The sequence below is a fragment of the Periophthalmus magnuspinnatus genome, chromosome 22 (genome assembly GCF_009829125.3).
Source record: "Periophthalmus magnuspinnatus isolate fPerMag1 chromosome 22, fPerMag1.2.pri, whole genome shotgun sequence".
NCBI lineage: Eukaryota > Metazoa > Chordata > Actinopteri > Gobiiformes > Gobiidae > Periophthalmus > Periophthalmus magnuspinnatus.
The window spans coordinates 1,491,311-1,511,712 of record NC_047147.1 but is presented as its reverse complement, the minus strand read 5'-3'; the positions used below and the strand labels follow the sequence as shown (position 1 = coordinate 1,511,712).

At 42.4% G+C, this 20,402-nt stretch overlaps 1 protein-coding gene across 1 annotated transcript in view; it reads right to left on the bottom strand.

Annotated features, from left to right (window-relative positions):
• Positions 1 to 16,892: 16,892 nt before the first annotated feature.
• Positions 16,893 to 20,402, bottom strand: part of LOC117390827 (apolipoprotein B-100-like) — a 57,054-nt gene continuing 53,544 nt past the window's right edge. The window contains 4 exon segments of the mRNA XM_055231249.1: positions 16,893 to 18,089; positions 19,085 to 19,271; positions 19,438 to 19,470; positions 20,074 to 20,185. Of these exon segments, the coding sequence (XP_055087224.1) occupies positions 16,893 to 18,089; positions 19,085 to 19,271; positions 19,438 to 19,470; positions 20,074 to 20,185 (1,529 nt within the window).

Below are 20,402 nucleotides of genomic sequence, written 5' to 3'. Positions count from 1 at the left end.
TCATTGTCAGGGATGCCACAGTGCCCAGGTACCCATATGAAGCTTACTTCCATCCCTTCTGACTGTATCCATTGTAGTGAGGACAGTACCTCTAACACCAGATGTGGACGGGCTCCCTTCGTGAGTTCTTTCGTTATGGCTTCAAGTGCTGCTGCTGAATCTGAATATATACAAACAACACTAGGTTTATTCTCCTCAATCCATATCAGAGCCCACCAAATGGCGAGAAGCTCAGCCGAAAAAATAGAAAGAGAATCACTCACTCGACAACTATACCTGTACTCTATTCATGACATACACTCCAAATCCTGCCTGCTTAGAGACTGGGTCTTTTGACCCATCTGTGAAGACATGAACAATATTCTCTTTGTTTTCAGTAATAAACTCACTCACTTGTCTGCTTGTTAGACTCTTATCCATTCCTAAGAAATCCAATTGGACTTCAGGTTCAGGCATCCTCCAAAAAGGAAGAGATGGCCAAACTATACCTATAACATTGTTTACAAGACCTTCCTTTTTAACAATTCCTTTGATACGATACAAAAAAATTGCACTTATCCTCTCTCTTTCCAAACTCCCAAAAGTCATTTAACAGACATTTTGCAGCCCTGCCAACCTAGTCCAATACTGAAGACCCAGTTTTTGTCTTCTAATATACAATGGAGACTCCCCATTCATCCATCCATCCATCCATTTTCTTCCGCTTATCCGGGGCCGGGCCGCGGGGGCAGCAGTCTAAGCAGGGACTCCCAGACTTCCCTCACCCCGGACACGTCCTCCAGCTCCTCCGGTGGGACCCCAAGGCGTTCCCAGGCCAGCCGAGAGACATAGTCCCTCCAGCGTGTCCTGGGTCTTCCCCGGGGCCTCCTCCCGGTGGGACATGCCCAGAACACCTCCCTAGGGAGGCGTCCAGGAGGCATCCTGAGCAGATGCCCGAGCCACCTCAGCTGGTTCCTCTCAACGTGTAGGAGCAGCGGCTCTACTCCGAGCTCCTCCCGTGTGACCGAGCTCCTCACCCTATCCCTAAGGGTGCGCCCGGCCACTCTGCGGAGGAAGCCCATTTCAGCCGCTTGTATCCGCGATCTTATCCTTTCGGTCATTACCCAGAGCTCATGACCATAGGTGAGGGTAGGAACGTAGATTGACCGGTAAATCGAGAGCTTCGCCTTCCGGCTCAGCTCCTTCTTTACCACAACGGACCGATACAGCGACCGCATCACTGCAGACGCTGCACCGATCCGCCTGTCAATCTCCCGCTCCATCCTTCCCTCACTCGTGAACAAGACCCCGAGATACTTGAACTCCTCCACTTGGGGCAGAGACTCACCACCCATCCGGAGAGAGCAAACCACCTTTTTCCGGTCGAGAACCATGGCCTCGGATTTGGAGGAGCTGATTCTCATCCCAGCCGCTTCACACTCTGCTGCAAACCGCCCCAGTGCCTGCTGCAGGTCCTGGCTCGAAGAAGCCATCAGGACAACATCGTCTGCAAACAGCAGAGATGAAATCCTGTGGTTCCCAAACCAGGCCCCCTCCGGCCCCTGGCTGCGCCTAGAAATTCTGTCCATAAATATAATGAACAGAACCGGTGACAAAGGGCAGCCCTGGCGGATTCCAACATGCACTGGGAACAGGTCTGACTTACTGCCGGCAATGCGAACACAGCTCCTGCTCCGGTCATACAGGGACCGGACAGCCCTTAGCAAAGAGCCCCGGACCCCATACTCCCAGAGCACCCCCCAAAGGACACCACGAGGGACACGGTCGAATGCCTTCTCCAGATCCACAAAACACATGTGGACTGGTTGGGCATACTCCCATGAACCCTCCTCTCCAGTACCCTGGAATAGACCTTACCGGGAAGGCTGAGGAGTGTGATTCCCCTATAATTGGAACACACCCTCCGGTCCCCCTTCTTATACAGAGGGACCACTACCCCGGTCTGCCATTCTACAGGTACTGTCCCCGACCGCCACGCGATGTTGCAGAGACGTGTCAGCCAAGACAGCCCCACAATATCCAGAGACTTGAGGTACTCAGGACGGATCTCGTCCACCCCCGGAGCCTTGCCACCGAGGAGCTTGCCAACCACCTCAGTGACTTCAGCCAGGGTGATGGACGAGTCCGCCTCTGGGTCCCCAGTTTCTGCTTCCTCCTCGGAAGACGTGACAGTGGGATTGAGGAGATCCTCAAAGTATTCCTTCCACCGCCCGACAACATCCCCAGTCGAGGTCAGCAGCTCTCCACCCGCACTGTAAACAGTGTTGGTGAAGCACTGCTTCCCCCTCCTGAGGCGTCGGACGGTTTGCCAGAATCTCTTTGAGGCCGTCCGATAGTCCTCCTCCATGGCCTCCCCGAACTCCTCCCAACCCCGAGTTTTTGCCTCTGTGACCACCCGAGCCGCAGCACGCTTGGCCCACCGGTACTCATCAGCTGCCTCAGGAGTCCCACGAGCCAACAGGGCTCGATAGGACTCCTTCTTCAGCTTGACGGCATCCCTTACTTCCGGTGTCCACCACCCCAGTCTCAACCAAAAGTGCCAGAATAGGTGTCGTCCTAAAAGCTCTGCTACAGATTCTCAGGGCTCTAGTCTGGGCTTTATCAAGTTTTTGGAGATTTGTTTTGGCTGCCACCCCATAAACAAAACAGCCATAATCTAAAGTGGATCTAATCATTGCTCTATATATCATGAGCATTGTGGATCTGTCGGCTCCCCAGTCGCTACCTGCCAGACTCCGGAGTAAATTATTTATCTTTTCACACTTACACACTGTTTTTTCAATATGCTTATTCCATGTTATTTTTTCATCCATCCACATCCCTAAAAATGTAAACACTTTCACTCTTTCTAATGGACTACCATACATACGTACAGATCGCACCACTTTTGCCTTTTTCAACCCAAAGATCATGAATTTACTCTTAAACCCCCACTTGTTGGCCCATTGCACTATATGATCTAAAGCCTCCTGGGTACAATTCATTAAAAATTCAATATTCTTTCCCCGCCTCCAGATGGCACCATCGTCCACAAACAAGGACCTGCCAAATCTAGGGTCGACTTTCTGAAAAATATAATTTATCATAACATTAAATAGAACTGGGCTGATTACAGAGCCCTGAGGAGTACCGTTCATGATGTCTGCAACTTCAGATAGATCCCCTTTTATTCTAACTTGAATTGACCTATTACTTAAAAAGTCTTTAATCCACAGAAACATCCTGCCCTAAATACCCACATTATACAGCTTTATCAGTAAACCCTCTCGCCACATACTATCGTAGGCCTTTTCTATATCCAGAAACACTGCTACTACTGCCTCCTTATTTATTATAGCGCGCCTTATGTCTTGATCAAGCACTCCTATGGAATCCATTGTGTTTCTACCTACTCTAAAACCATTTTGATAATTTGCGAAAAAAAACCGCCAACTTCTAAGTTATAGACAGGTCTATTAGTCACCATTCTCTCCATCAGCTTACACAGCACCGAAGTTAAAGCTATGGGTCTATAAGATGAAGGAGAGGAGGGATCCTTATCGGGCTATCGGTATTACAATGGCATGCTTCCAGCTCTTTGGTAATGTCCCTGTCTCCCAGATGTAATTAAAAAGTACCAAGACCTCCTCCAGTACCTCCTCATCCAAATGCTGTAAAAGTGTATAGGTCACTCTATCTTGGTCCGGTGAGGTGTTAGCTCCAGCTTGAATGGCCTCTCGCAGCTCCTTAAATGAGAAGAACTTGTTTATAAAACTCTCCGGGTCTGGCCTACCTCTTAATTTCCATCCTTCTTCCCACAAAACTTCCTCTTTCAATTTGAGACTTTCTAAACTTAAAGAATACGAATTATGCACACTCTGGAAAGCTTTCACACACATATCTGCTTTTTCTTTACTAGAAACAGCCTCTCTGCTCCCATCGTTTAACACTGGGATTTCTGAGTTAACAACCTTACCTGACATTTTATGGATCCTTGACCAAATCTGTTTAACTAGCGTTTTGGGGCTAAGCGTACCACAAAAAACCCTCCAACTCTTCTTTTTTTCTGCCTTAATTACTTTTCTTGCCACTGCACGGCACTTTGTGTATTCAACTGCATTTTCCTGAGTAGGATATTTCCTTAGTTTTTTAAAAGCTTCTTTCCTCTTTTTAACTGCCTCACTGCACTCTCTATTCCACCAGGGGACAATAACTCGATTTTTAGGACTTTTCCTGCCTGGGATTGACTCCAGAACTACATTAATGGTCATTGCTATTAAGGACTCACTCATTTCATCAATGGACCCTTCACTGTTCACTTCATCCAATCTCTTTAACGTGCCCTCTCTAAACTTATTCCAATCAGCCCGGGAAAAATCAAATCGTGCCACTCTTTATCCATTATCTATTACTAGAGTCTTTTGCAACCTGGTAACCACTGGATAATGGTCACTACCAATTGTATCTTTCCACACTTTACATTCTCCTACTCTAGCCAATGCTGGGGAAACAAAGGTCAGATCGAGACAAGACGTTTTATTTGCATTACAATCAATACGTGTAGGACTACCATCATTTAAAATAACAAGATTTTCTCTATCTAAAAATTCCTCCAAAACTATCCCATTTGAGTCCCTATTTTGACTCCCCCAGAGAGGATTATGGGCATTAAAGTCACCCGCCCACACTGTTAAAGTCCCTGTTTTACTGGAAACCTCCTCAAGTTCCTCTAGTACAATGGCTCACATGGGTTATAACCATTAACAACATGCATTTTCCCCAACATGCATTTTCCCATGCATTGTCCACACCTCTATCATCAAACATTCAAAAGTTACTTCACACTCACATTGTTTATACTGAATCCCTGTTTTTATAAAAATTGCACACCCACCCCCAGCTCTATCTACCCGGTCCTTACGAAGGCACGTATATCCTGGAATGGAGAAATCAAGACAGGGTTTCAACCACGTCTCCTGAACACATAAGAGGTCTGGCTTAACGTCAAGGTCTCTAACAACTTTCTTAAGCTCTTGCCCGTTAGCAATTAAACTTCTTGCATTCCTCTGCAGAATACAGACCATAAAAAGGAGACTAAACATCATCAATATTGTCCTCAACATCCCAATCTTCTATGTCACACCCTTCCTCTTCCTCCTCTTCCCTTGACTCCTGCCCTCTCTCACCTGAGTTTTGTTGGCCTGCTGACTGGCTCCACACCTCGTTCCCTGTCCCTGGCTCGCTCACATGCTGGTTCACCTGCTGGTCTGCTCTCATCTGGATAGCTCTCATTGAGTTATACAGCGTCTGGGGAGAGTCATTTGTTAGCCCCAAGAATCTGGCAGCCGCTTCACACACTGATTTAATAATATCAGACCTTGATTTTTTTGTCTCGGGCGCCATACATTACATCAACAATAAACTCTAATAGCGCCTCTTTATTTACAAGAATATCTTGGCTGTTAGGATTGACACTCTCTAGAAGAAGCCATGTGGTTTTCCCCACAATTACAACACATAGGCCTCTCAACTTTGCATGCCACTAGATCATGATCCCCTCCACATTTAGGGCATCGCCTCCCTCCATTGCAAGAAGCTGTCATGTGCCCAAAACACTGATATAAAGTATCGCAAGGGTGGTCTCTGGTACGCCTTTACCTGAAATGACAGGCATCCTATAAAAACTCTATCAGGCAACACTTTGCCTATGAAAGACAACAAAACCGGGGCATTGGGGTTCCCACCCTCACGAACGTTAAACCTTTAACACTGTCCACAATTCCACCCTTTAGGTTATTTTGTATTTCCTTCTCAGTCACTTCTGTGCACACTCCATAGATTACTCATTTGACAACCTCCTACTGTAGCATCAACTTTGTAACCTGCAATCTTTGTTATTTTCCTCACTTTCCCACCTTGATCCTTGTCTTTACAAGTAACCAGCAGTGCCCCACTTGATAAGACTCAAGCATCCAGCCCATCACCATATTTTTTAAGAGATTCAACAACCTTGATTGGATTTACGCCTCTAAAGCCTCCCCCAATTTGATCCTTTAGCTTGAAAATAACGTTAAAGTCCTCTGTAGCTTTTACAATCTTCATTGACCGATCAGAGTCTTTTTCAAGTGAGGTATCTGCTCTTTCCCTTTTCCCAGCCATTCTGCCTCCCCTTTCCCAAAAAATAGTGGCCATCCACCCTTCCTCCACCCAGCACCAACTGATATTTGAGTTTATCCAAGCTCAAGAAACTATTAATGCCAAGGCGATTAACCAAATAGCCAAACAAATCAAAATTCAAATTTCCCGCTTCCCTGCCACGACGCTCCACCGAGCTCGCTACATCCCTCCGGGTTTACGTCTGGATGCCCGTTTCTGATTGATCAGGATCTAACTTGTGCGCCCTCTGTTGGTATAATGAGTAATTTGTTTTTTTCAACATCGAACATAAGTGGCCTATTATACTATCATTATTACATTTTATTCCACTTCTCTTGTCACTTCATCATGTGACATGATATAAGACCTAATAAAATAAAATTTAAGTAACTGTGTATTCTACAGATTATATTATAGACATTATTATAGAATTTTAATTCATATCATAGTATCTCAATTGTATAACTAAAAGGCTGATAGGGAATTGTTAACTGTGACAGAAGTAACATTTGAAATATAGCATTTTAACTCAACCCTTAGCCTCAAAATTAATGATATTGCCAAGATTTATTGCATTTGTAACTGTCTAATAAAATATACAGTGTCTTGCAAAAGTATTCATCCTTCTGGAACTTTTTCACATACTGTTGTCACAACCACAAATTTAAATACATTTTCTTAGAATTTTATGTGAATAAGCCACACAAAATGGCACACAAGTGTGAAGTGGAAGGACATATTTTACAAGATTTCCATTTTTTTATTTTTTTTTTATAAAAAAAACTTAAAAGTGCAGCGTGCAAAACTATTCAGCCCCCTTTTTCTTGAATGCAACCAATTGCTTTTAGAAGTTGCCTGATGATTTTGGAAAGATTGAATGTTGACCTCATGACTGTGACCTGTGTGTAATCTTGTCTCAGTATAAATGCAGCTGTTCTGTGAAGGCCACAGATACTTGTTAAGAGAGTGTTGGGGAGCCAACCACAAAATGAAGGAGCACACCAAACAGGTCAGACAAAAAGTTGTGGTGAAGTTTAAAATGGGGCTTGAATCTAAAAAGATTTCCCAAGCATTGAACATCTCAAGGAGCACTGTTCAATCCATCATCCGGAAATGGAAAGAGTATGGCACAACTACAAACCTACCCAGACATGGCTGTCCACCAAAACTTACAGAACGAACAAGAAGAGTACTTGGCAGAGATGCAGCCAGGAAGCCCATGGTGTCTCTGGAAGAGCTGTCGAGATCCACAGCTCAGGTGGAGGAATCTGTTCACAGGACAACTATTAGTCGTGCATTACTCAGATCTGGTCTTTATGGAAGAGTGGCAAGAAGAAAGCCATTGTTGAAAACCATCCATAAGAAGTCTTGTTTACAGTTCGCTAGAAGTAATTTGGAGGACACACCAAACATGTGGCAGAAGGTGCTCTGGTCTGATGAGACCAAAATCAAACATTTTGGCCTAAAAGAAAACGCTACATGTGGAGGATAACTAATACTGCACATCACTCTGAACACACCATCCCCACAGTCAAACTCAGTGGAGGCAGCATCATGCTGTGGGGGCTTTTCTTCAGCTGGAGCAGGAAAGCTGGTCAGAGTTGATGGGAAGATGGATGGAGCTAAATACAGGTCAAACTTGGAAGAAAATCCGTTGCAGTTGCAAAAGTCTTGAGACTGGGGCGGAGGTTCACCTTCTAGCAGGACAACAATCCTAAACATAAAGCCAAAGCGACGATGAAATAGTTTAGAGCAAAATATATTCATGTGTTAGAATGGCCCAGTCAAAGTCCAAACCTAAACCCAATTGAGAATCTGTTGCAAGATCTGAAAACTGCAGTTCACAAATGGCCTCCATTTGAATTGAATTGTTTTGCCAGGAAAAATTTGAAAAAAATTCAGTCTGTAGGTGTGCAAAGCTGGTGGAGATGCGCATCAAAAGATTTGCAGCTGTAATTGCAGCAATAGGCGGTTCCACAAAGTAATGACTTAGGGGTGCTGAATACTTTTGCACGCTGCACTTTTCAGTTTTGTTTTGTTTTGGGGGGTTTTCTGGATATTATGTATAATTTTCTTTCTACTTCACACTTATGTATAATTTTGTTACTTATTCACATAAAAAATATTTAAATTTGTGGTTGTGACTTGACAAAATTTGAAAAGGTTCTAGGGCAGGGGTCGGCAACCCGTGACTCCGGAGCTACATGTGGCTCTTTCATTCTTATTATCTCAAGTATTTAATTAAAAACAACAGCTTACAGTCCTGTGTAAAGACAGCCCCAATTTTCAGATGCTGTGCAGAGGTTCAGGAGCAGAAGGATATTCTCCAACGTGACTTTCGCCTGTCCCTTATGACACACTAATCCTGACAGGAAATCACCACAGAAATACATTTGATATAATGGCAAGTATATTATATCTGTGCTAGGTCTGCGCTTGTCCTCCATGATGACGTATCACGTATAATGTATCAGACATGTTGCCCAAAAGTAGAACAACAAGCTAGTGAAAATTAGCCAAAAACAAAAGTCTGAAATCGTTTGCAGAGGGGAAAAGGCCAACTGAGGAACTAGAAGAGGAGCCTGCGATCTCCAAAAAACAATAAAGCTAAATTTAACAGACAATACCAGGAGTCCTACTTAAAATATGGGTTTGTCACTGCAGGTGACTCTCATGCTCTGTGTAATATGCAGGAAAAGCGAACAATGAAACCTTCAAAACTGCTTTGGCACATGGAGACTAAATACCCTGGATTAAAAGATAAGCCTTTAGAGTTTTTGGAAAGAAATTGCAGAGCGGACTGGACATAAGAAACACAATGCAGGAGTCATGATGGTCTCCCATCACTCCTCAATGGAACCACCTCCTCGCAAAGAAACAAGCACAGGGCTCCCACTGATTCAGCAGTATTGTGAGTTGTATTTTTTATGCGCTTATTTTTGCCATATTTATCTGCCACGTGTAGAAGGCCGGTCTGTGAAAATAAAACCTTCAATATATACAGGCTCCCAGTGTTGTTGTTTTTTTTTTTTTTTTTGTGGAAACCGGGTCCAAATGGCTCTTTGGGTGTTAAAGGTTGCCGACCCCTGTTCCAGGGGGATGAATACTTTTGCAAGCCACTGTGATTATTTTGGCCCATAGAAAACAGGCTTGTGAATTGTGTAGCCTAGAATTATATATATATATATATATATATATATATATATATATATATATATATATATATATATATATATATATATATATATATATATATTTATATATATATATATATATATATATATATATATATATATATATATATATATATATATATATATATACCCTGGTAGGGTCTCTAACAGGTCCAGGGGGACAGGTTAGACTAAGAGCGATTCAGAAGCCCCTTATGAAGAGAAAAAGACCAAATCCAGTTACATCGAATGGCGTCACTGGGGCCCCATCCTGGAGCCAGGCCTGAGGGGGGTGCTTTGCAGCAAGCGCCTGGTGGCTGGGCCTTTTTCCACCGGGCCTAAAGGACTGACATGGGGCCGTCTTCCTGTGGACCCACCACCTGTGGGAGGAACCGTAAGGGGCTGGTGCATGGAGATCTGAGCGTCAGTCAAAGGTGGGAGCCTTGACGGATCTCCGGACATGGAGACGAGCTCTGGGGACATGGAATGTCACCTCGCTGGAGGGGAAGGAGCCTGTGCTTATGCGAGAGGTTGAGCGCTACTGACTAGATATAGTTGGCCTCATATCCACGCACAGCTTGGGCTCTGGAACCCACCCAATTCCTCGATGGGGGCTGGAATCTCCATTTCTCTAGCGTTGCCTGCGGGGAGCGGTGGCGAGCTGGTGTGGGCTTGCTCACTGCCCACAGCTCATCTGCCATGTGTTGGAGTTCACCCCGGTGATTGAGAAGGTTGTGTCCCTGTGTCTTCAATTCAATTCATTTTATTTTTGTAACACCCAAAATCACAACAGTTGTCTCGGAGGGCATTCGTGTTTTGGTTGATGGGGAAAACGGAGTGCCCCGTTGACAGCTGGACCCTCTCCTCCTCCCCGCCTGGCCCTCCTCCTCGCCTGGCTCTCATCCTCCTCGCCCGGCTCTCCTCCTCGTCTGGTCTTCCTCCTCCTCGCCTGGCTGATTTTTCTTGTTTTGTCTGATTTTTCCTGTTGTTTTGTTTTTGTGTGTAGGCAGCACGGTGGCTGAGTGACAACACTCATGCCTCACAGCAAGAGGGTTTGGTTCGATCCCCGGGTCGCCCAGACCTTTCTGTGTGGAGTTTTTCATGTTTCTCCCCGTGTCTGGATTGGTTTCCTCCGGGTACTCCGGTTTCCTCCATCAACCAAAACATGAACGCCCTTCGAGACAACTGTTGTTGTGATTTTGGGCGTTACAAAAATAAATGAATTGAATTGAAATGTAGAGGTAGCCGGGCCTCCATCTCTGCTAGCCCCTGCACATCTGCTAGCCGGGCCTCCACCTCTGCTAGCTGGGCCTCCACCTCTGCTAGCCCCTGCACATCTGCTAACCAGACCTCCACATGTGCTAGCCGGGCCTCCACCTCTGCTAGCTAGGCCTCCACCTCTGCTAGCCAGGCCTCCACCTCTGCTAGCCCCTGCACATCTGCTAGCCGGGCCTCCACCTCTGCTAGCCCCTGTGCATCTGCTAGCCGGGCCTCCACCTCTGCTAGCCCCTGCACATCTGCTAGCCGGGCCTCCACCTCTGCTAGCCGGGCCTCCACCACTGCTAGCCGGGCCTCCACCTCTGCTATCCCCTGTACATCTGCTAGCCGGGCCTCCACATGTGCTAGCCGGGCCTGCACATCTGCTAGCCGGGCCTCCACCTCTGCTAGCCGGGCCTCCACCACTGCTAGCCGGGCCTCCACCTCTGCTATCCCCTGTACATCTGCTAGCCGGGCCTCCACATGTGCTAGCCGGGCCTCCACCTTTGCTAGCCGGGCTTCCACCTCTGCTAGCCAAGCTTCCACTTCTGCTAGCCAGGCCTCCACCTCTGTTAGCCCCTGCACCTGTGCTAGCCGGGCCTCCACCTGTGCTAGCCGGGCCTCCACCTCTGCTAGCCAGGCCTCCACCTCTGCTAGCCCCAGCACATCTGCTAGCCGGGCCTCCACCTCTGCTAGCCCCTGCACATCTGCTAGCCGGGCCTCCACCTCTGCTAGCCCCTGCACATCTGCTAGCCAGGCCTCCACATGTGCTAGCCGGGCCTCCACCTCTGCTAGCTGGGTCTGCACCTCAGCAGAACGTTACCTCAGATGCACTTTCAGTTACAACGATGGCAAGGTACAGAAATCCAGTAATGAAAAAGCATAGGCGTTTAAAAATATTTAATACATTAAATAATGCAAGAGCTGTCTGGGACCCATTGTTAAAGAAAAGTGGACTGTTTGGGGGCCATTTAAATGTCCATAGTATGGTCTCTAAACGTGAACAGTTAGAACATTTGATATGTAACTCTAACATTGATTACTTTGCCCTTTCTGAAACATGGTTACAAAATTCCTCCCCTGACTCAGCGATATCCTTACCAGGCTTCAGTACTTTCAGGAAGGACAGGGACAAGGGTAAAGGAGGTTGTGTGTTATTGTATGTTTCAAATAAATACAAATGTAACCAACATTGGGTGTAGATATCTTCCTTTCAGCTGAAATGTCACTCACTGTTATCTGTCTTTATCGAAAACCTTCTGCTAAAATAGACTTTTATGACCGTATTAAAGCCCTCCTAAATATGTGCAACCACAAAAAAGAAATAATTCTAATAGGGGATTTCAATATAAATTGGAATGACGAAAAGGACAGGGAAAAACTCAAATCAATAACTGACCAATTTAATTTCACCCAGCTAATACAGCGTCACTCATCATTCAGCATCCAGAATTGACCTGCTCTTCTACAACAAACCTGAAAGAATCACTAAAACACAAAATTGACTGGTCTGTCTGATCATAACGCAATCTTCTGTTTGAGAAAATTAAGTAAACAACGTTTTGAAAATTCAATTACTAATCATTCAAATAAGCAGTCAAAATTCTATATTATACCAAAAAATCAAGAAAAAAATGTGGAAAGAGCGATAAATGACTTGAATTGGGGAAATTTGTTGTCAACTGATGACACTGACACCTGTTCAGAATTATTTCTTAAAAAAATTCAGGAAGTTAATCAGTCCTTTACTAAAACCACAATTAATAGGGGAAAAAAAACTACAACTTTCTTCCATGGTTGAACTCAGAGTGTTTTAAATTAATGAAAATGAGGGATCAACTACTTAAAAAATGTATTAAATCAGGGTTGACCACTGATAGACTAAACTATACATCTATAAGAAATAAAGTAACATCTAAATTGCGGAAAGCTAAAGCTAACTTTTTTATCACAATAATGGAAAATGCAAAAGGGAATGGGAAACAAATTTGGCAGAATATTAACAAACTAACCATGAGACAGAAAAAGCAAGACATTAAAGATATAGAACTAAAGGTTAACAATCAGCTTGTCAATGATCCTGCTGTTTTAGCAGATGAGCTGAATCTGTCCTTCATACAATCTGTGGAAGAAATATCCATGAGTTCTCCTGAGTTCTCGTTTAGTCCTGAAAATGGTACTCAGCAAACTTTTAACATTAGTCAGATAACGGCATCAGAAATTATTAACATCATTAATGCAACGAAGAATAGCAAAGCTAAGGACAGTTACAATCTTGACATAGACTTTCTTAAAAAATATAAAGTGACCTTATCATGCCCCATTGCTCATCTGATTAACTTATCAATAAAACACTCTGTGGTTCCAAAGGCCTGGGAGACTGCAATTGTGACGCCGATTTTTAAGTCAGGGGATACAACTGACATGAAAAATTATAGGCCAATCAGCATATTACCAGTTTTTTCAAAGGTGCTTGAAAAGTGAGTTGCAAAGCAACATTCTTAGAAAAGGTTAAAGGTTATTTGGATTAAAAAAACATATGTGGGAGCAGTTTTTTAGATTTAAGAAAAGCGTTTGACGCTGTGAATGTATTACTATCAAAACTGTTCTCCTTCAACTTCTATAACAAAATTATAAAATGGATGGAATCATATTTATCCAATAGAAAACAGTCTTCTGTGGTAAATGGGGTGGAGTCCTCTTTTCGAGATTGCCCTCTAGGGGTTCCCCAAGGGTCAATTTTGGGCCCCCTTTTATTTTCCATTTACATTAATGACCTTCCGGACATTTGTAAAGATGTGGACATACAGCTTTATGCAGACGATGCTGTGCTCTTTACAAGTGGGAAAAATTTTGGGAAAAGTATCTCAAATTCTTTCATCAGCATTAATACATGTTGAGAATTGGCTCACCAGGTCCTGTCTCCTATTAAACACAAAAAAAAAAAAAAACGTGTGTATGTTTTTTTCTAAGAAAAAAAAATATATATAATCAGATCAAATGTGTATTTTAAAAGTCAAGAATTAAAATTAGTGAAGGAGTTTAAATATCTGGGAGTAATGTTGGACTCTGCACTTACAATTAAAAACCATGTTAAAATGGTGTCCAGAATAGTCAAATACAATCTATACAATTTTAATCAAATACGCAGGTCATTAACTAATGAAGCTGCAATGATGTTTTTACATTGTATGATCTTTTCTCACATTAGTTATTGTATACCCAGTTGGTGTTTGTCAGGTGTTACAACTCTTAAGCCAATAGAGTCCCTCTATAAAAAAGCTCTGAAAATATTGGACAAGAAACCCTTTACCTACCACAGTTGCAATGTTCTCTCCAAATACAATCTATTGAGCTTTCAGAATTTCATCAAATTTAGAAATGCCTGTTTGATGTATAAGACTTTGCATGGTTTAGCTCCACCCCCACTCAATGACTATATTAGGTACAGGTCAACTCTTTCATCTCGCTCCACCAGGGCCACAACCAGAGGTGACTGTGAGGTGCCTGACAGAAAAACCTCTTTTAGTCAAAATGTGTTTTCATATAAGGGCAGTGTTCTGTGGAACAGTTTACCACTTGCAGTTAGAGACTCCCCCAGCTTCACTACTTTTAAAGGCCATTTAAAGACATGGCTCAGGTCAACACAGGTGTGTGATCATGTACAATAGTTTATAATGTGCAATGGGCAAGATGCAATATACTATTTATTAATTAATTATTTATCAATATTTTACTTATGGACAATATGCAATATACTAAAGAATTTTACCTTTGAGGGCACATGCAATATATTGTAGAATAGCACTATATAAGCTGGGTTATTTAGCAATTTCACCTTGCACTTTATCTGGGATCTTGAGACTGATCATCTCTTTATGTCTGTTTGTTTTATTGTATTGTCTCTCTGGTGTATTGTTTTTACTGTGTGTATTTGTTTTATGATTACATCAACCTGTCTAGGGACAGCAGATGGAAATTAGCCTTAGGCTACAATCTGACAACATATTTACATATCTTGTATATGTTCATTAATGTGTAAAAAAAAATAAAAATAAAATAAATAAATAAAACTTCCCCCAGCTAGTTATCTCCTACTGCAGCCTATCTTATCCCGGGTTTTAATGTCACTCCCTAACTCCCTCACTAAGTAACCTGGTCATAAGCTATACCGAAGAGGAAGGTTTTAAGCCTGGTCTTAAATACAGAGACTGTGGGGGCCTGTTTAACATCAGCAGGGAGTTGATTCCATAGCACAGGAGCTTGGTCTCCCTCCCACTGTACTTTTGGACACTCTAGGAACCACTAATAGTCCTGCATTCTGAGAGCGGAGTGCTCTGTTTGGCTGGTACGGGACAATAGCATCTTGCAGATAGGATGGGGCCATACCGTTTAGGGTTTTGTATGTCAGGAGGAGGACTTTGAATTTGATTCTAAGCTCGACAGGAAGCCAGTGCAGATATTTTAGTACATGACTGATGTGGTGTCTTCTTTTAGTTCCTGTTAGGACTCTGGCTGCTGCATTTTGGACCAACTGGAGGCTCCTTATAGTACTTTTGGGGCAGGCGGCAAGCAGAGAATTACAGTAATCAAGTCTGGAAGTAACAAATGCATGGATGAGTTTTTCAGCATCGTTTTTAGGTAAAATATTTCTAATTTTAGTTATATTTCGCAGGTGAAAGTATGCGGTTTTACCAGCTAGGTTTATATGGGCTGTGAATGAGAGATTTTGATCAAATAGGACTCCAAGATTTTTTACAGTAGGGCTAGAAGCTATACTCACATTGTCGAGTGAGATTATCTGGTCCGACAGCGAATCTCTTTGACCTTTGGGACCAATGACCTCTGTTTTTTGAGGATTTAAGAGCAGGTAATTCAAGGTCATCCAGGTTTTGATGTCCTTCACACAGGCACTGAGTTTATCTATTTGATCAGTCTGATTTGGTTTCATTGATAAGTACAGCTGAGTGTCATCAGCATAGCAGTGAAAATTAATGTCATGTTTTCTTATAATGTTACCCAATGGCAACATATACAGAGTAAATAGGATTGGACCAAGCACAGATCCTTGTGGAACACCACAGGCTACTTACTTTACTGTGGAGTGACATTAAAACCCGGGATAAGATAGGCTGCAGTAGGAGATAACTAGCTGGGGGAAGAGTTACACTGTGGAGTGTAACTCTTTCAGATGCCCCGATGACAGCTGGACCCTCTCCTCCTCTCCGCCTGGCCCTCCTCCACCCGCCTCCCTCTCCTCCTCGCCCGGCTCTCATCCTCCTCGCCCAGCTCTCCTCCTCCTCGCTTGGTCTTCCTCCTCCTCGCCTGGCCCTCCTCCGCCCCCCTCCCTCCTCCTCGCCTGGCCGATTTTTCTTGTTTTGTCTGATTTTTCCTGTTGTTTGGTTTTGGTAGAACTATAATTTTTCTACAACAAGCCTATCCCAGCAACCCCATCTGTCTCTGGCCCTTTTGACCCCCTCAAGCCCATAGACCTTACCATCTCACCAATTACGATTATAGATTATATGATGATAATGATTAAAGTTGTTATGGATATGAATAATTATACCTTTAACAGAGAATATTATGGCCATCAACTGAAATTCACATTCAGGTGACACAATGGCGATAATCTTCGTTGGCGATTATCACGATTATATAAAATGTACCACAATTATTGTCAACCCTTTTAATCACGATAAACGAACTTATTGTGTACTGTTCCATCCCTCGTACTTTGTTATAGAGTAACACACTTTTAACTACACTGTTTTGAAAATCAACCCTATTCTGATGCTGCTTTATTGTATAAATGAGAGAGAAAAGTATCCCTCTGTAGCTATGTAATAACACAGCTTTTTGAAACATAAAAGACAAACACTGTTTTGTTAATACATGTTTAATTGATATAAAATTAACTTTGAGACTTCACAGTTTTTTAGGGTCATTCCAAGAAATCGGTGCCTTCTGTGGCCCAAATAAATTAACAGTCATAATTTAAAACAATTTAAGTAATACTGTACTGCAACTGCAATACAATTTATAATCACAAATAAGTGTTTTTGATCCTATCCCTAAATAGGATCGTTCATCTTATCTTATATATATGAAACCTGTAGACATTTTGGGCAAAACTTAAAAGAAACCACTTTTTTCTTATTTCTCTTAGTTAATCTCAAAGTTTCAGTCATAAAATATTTTAATTAAATATTTATAATTTTATACGTGTCCCTAAGTTTCCCTTCACTCCTGTTCACTTAAAACACTCAAACATTTCACAAACATTTAACATAAAATACCATATTTAAAATGAAGTATTAATTGATATTACACAGAAGTATCAGTGTCAAACCACTCTATTGGTATTGTTGGCCATTCACTAAACGACTTCCATAGAAACGGTAATGGAATTTCAATTTCTACTCTTTTACTTGTCATTTTAAAATAAGGTGCTGTGCTCTCTGAGGCTTTTGACATGAAATCTATGCTTTTTCTGAGTCCACTGTGAAGTTTTAACTGTAAAAATCCAACAAAATCTTTGGCCTCTATGTTTATATTGTCCATGTCAAATGAGATGTAAACATTGTGTATAACTTCTTTAGTCGAGTCCTTGTGTTCTGCTATCACACCACCCGCTTTTCTACTTTGCCCTTTTGACAACTGTTTCACCTCCACAAATACATCTTCAATTTTAGATGCAATTTTCTTATTTTCATTACTAAGATAATTAATAAAATCCTGTCCCTTCTCAACAATCAGTTTGAAAAACTCAATCAACTTTTTGGACCAATCTGTAAACGCATTCCATAGCTCCAGTTTCAGTTGTCTTTGATAGTCATCTAAGCGTTTCAAAATCTGTTCCCCACTTACGAAAACATCTGTCCCTGGTATCGTGAACTCAATTTCTTTAATATGGCTCGTGATCATTCCTATAAGACTTAAAAAACGTTTAGCTGCTCTTTCTGTGATATGATCGGTAACTGTGCGGATTTTATCAGAAATATCCAAACCGGAAATTTGCTCCTCGTAACCTGGAATTGTGAACTTTAAATCCCTTAAGTATATATGAAGGTTAGACTCTAATTCTGGTATCTGTGCAAATAAGAATTTTTCAATACCGAAAAGCTCTTTTTCCAACTTCTCCACAAAATCTTGCAAGTTGAAAGACATAAGGTCATCCGATGCTTTTCTGTATATGTCAGTCCCTTTGTCACTTATCTGGTCTATGGAATTCTGCAGTCCATCGAAAGACACTGGGAATTCATAATATGCTCGCTCCACTGCATTGGACAAAGTGTTTTTAAGTTTCATCCCCCCACGGTTCAGATCAAAACTAAAGTGTGCCGTGTGGTACTTGTTGATAACTTTAAGAATAGCCTCGTTTATAGCAGGGATTCGGTCTTTGGTTGCTTCCATCACATTGTGTAGAGTGTCCAGGTTAAAAGAGGACTGCAGGAAGAGCTTTTCCGAGTTCCGCAGAGTGGCTTTGAATGTGAGGATATCTGTGTCTTTCTCTGGAGTTGCCTGGGGGAAAAAAACACATAGATAAATTTTGTTTGTTTGTTTATTGCTCGTGCCATTTCATTTTGTTTGCATTGATTTAAAAAGTTAAAAACAACATAATCAGATAATTAACATAAATGCATGAGAGAGAGAAAGAGAGAGAAGAGAAAGACAGAGGGAGAAAGAGAGAGTGACAGAGAGGGAGAAAGACATAGTGAGGGGGGGGAAAGAGAGAGAGAGACAGAGGGAGAAAGAGAGACAGAGGGAGAAAGAGAGAGAGAGACAGAGAGGGAGAAAGAGAGAGAGACAGAGAGAGACAGGGAAGGAGAAAGAGCGAAAAACATAGGTAGAAAGAGAGACAGAGAGGGAGACGGACAGAGAGAGACACAGAGGGAAAAAGAGAGAGAGACAGAAAGGGAGAAAGAGAGACAGAAAGAGAGAGACAGAGAGGGAGAAAAAGAGAAAGACAATGGGATAAAGAGAGAGAGGGGGAGAGACAGAGAAGGAAAGAAAAAGAAAGAGGGAGACAGAAAGAAGGAGGGAGAGAGAGACAGAAAGTGAGAAAAAAAGCCCTTCGAGACAACTGTTGTTGTGATTTTGGGTGTTACAAAAATAAAATGAATTGAATTGAAAGAGAGGGAGAGAGAGGGAGAGACAGAAAGAGGGAGAAAGAAATGGGAGAGAGCGGGAGAGAGAGACAGAGATGGGGCAGAGACAGAAAGAGAAAGAGAGGGAGAGAGAGAGAAATACAGAGAGAGACGGTGACAGAGAGAAAGAAAGAAACAGAGAGAGAGAAATAGAGACAGACAGAGAGAGAGACAGAGAGAGAGAGCAACAGAGGGTGAGAGACAGACAGATAGAGACAGATAGAGAGACAGAGCGATAGAGACAGACAGAGAGAGAGAGAGAGACAGAGAGAGCCAGAGAGAGAGAACGTAGTGTATTTCTAATCACCCAAACATGGTCATACAATTAAAAATGATACAAAAGTGTTTTAAAGTTAACACATGTTTTACCAGGTATCGGATGAAGAGTTTTCCAAACAGTTGGGATGGGGACCTCCTCTGCAGCTGGAGTCCGAGGAAACCAGTTGTAGGAGATGAGACAGATGCAGTGATGCCGTCTTTACGAGCGGCCATTCGATAACCCACATCAGCAAATAACGGACTGGTGATGTCAACCGTAAGAGTGTGGAAATATTCACTAAAAACAAGGCAAAAACAAACAAGTTTATTTAAAGGTGTACTATGTCATTTTTCTGATTCAACACATTCAGGCAACGCAATAACATCTCCATGGAGCTATGCAGTTGGCAGACAGAACATGAAACATATTACGAAACATAATGGAAGAGTGTTGTTGCACTTACTAAGGATCAGATGTAGAGGCTTGCCGTTTTATTCTGTCAAAACAAAAAAAGCAATACACAGATTATATATTTGCGAAGTTCAAAAAGTACATATGAATTTGTAACAAAAATTTATTCAAAATACATACATAAAAATAGTACCAAGTATTTGTCTGTTCTTAATATTTTGAACCATACTATTTGGAACTGAACTAAAATGAGACATGAGACTACAAGCACATGTATTTCATTAAAACAAATAATAACAAGTCTCTGTAACTGCTGCTGTCAGAGTCTTCATTTTAGTCTTAAATGTTTGTATTAATCTGATCTACATGATCCTGGGTTTTTTATTTTGCTATTTTGTCTGTGAATCACAATATCAAAATGAATAACAACAAATCAGGTGCCTTCTTTCCCTTAGGTTTTGATTGACAGCGTTGCTAATCGCCCGCTCCCTGCTAGCGATGCGGGCGGGAAGGGGTGTTATGGTTAACAGCTTCACTCTGGATTGGCTCTTTGGTTGCTATGATACTCGTGCTCAGATTTCCAAATGTGGAACTGGGCTCCAAACTGGCCTCTATAACAGCCTTGATGAGCTTCATTTGGAGCTGAGCACTGTGGGTGTGTGTGTGTGGGGAGGGCTATCTGGCTTACCTTGAGGTTCTGAGAAAATTATGTTGCCATTTCACATTAATGTCACTGTGAACAAAGTCAATATTCCCCTTGAGGCTCGAAGTTTTGTCATTAAATCCAAGAGTTGCAGAAGCTGAGAAGACAAAAGAAAGATCAAAATATTATAAATGTGACTATTAGCAAGAGAACATTATAAACAGAAGTGGGAGATAACAATATTCAGACAATATTTTAACATATAACATGATAATTATTTGTTTGGGGTTGGCTTTACAAAACTATATAAATCATCCATCCATCCATTTTCTTCTGCTTATCCGGGGCCAGGTTGCGGGGACAACAGTCTAAGC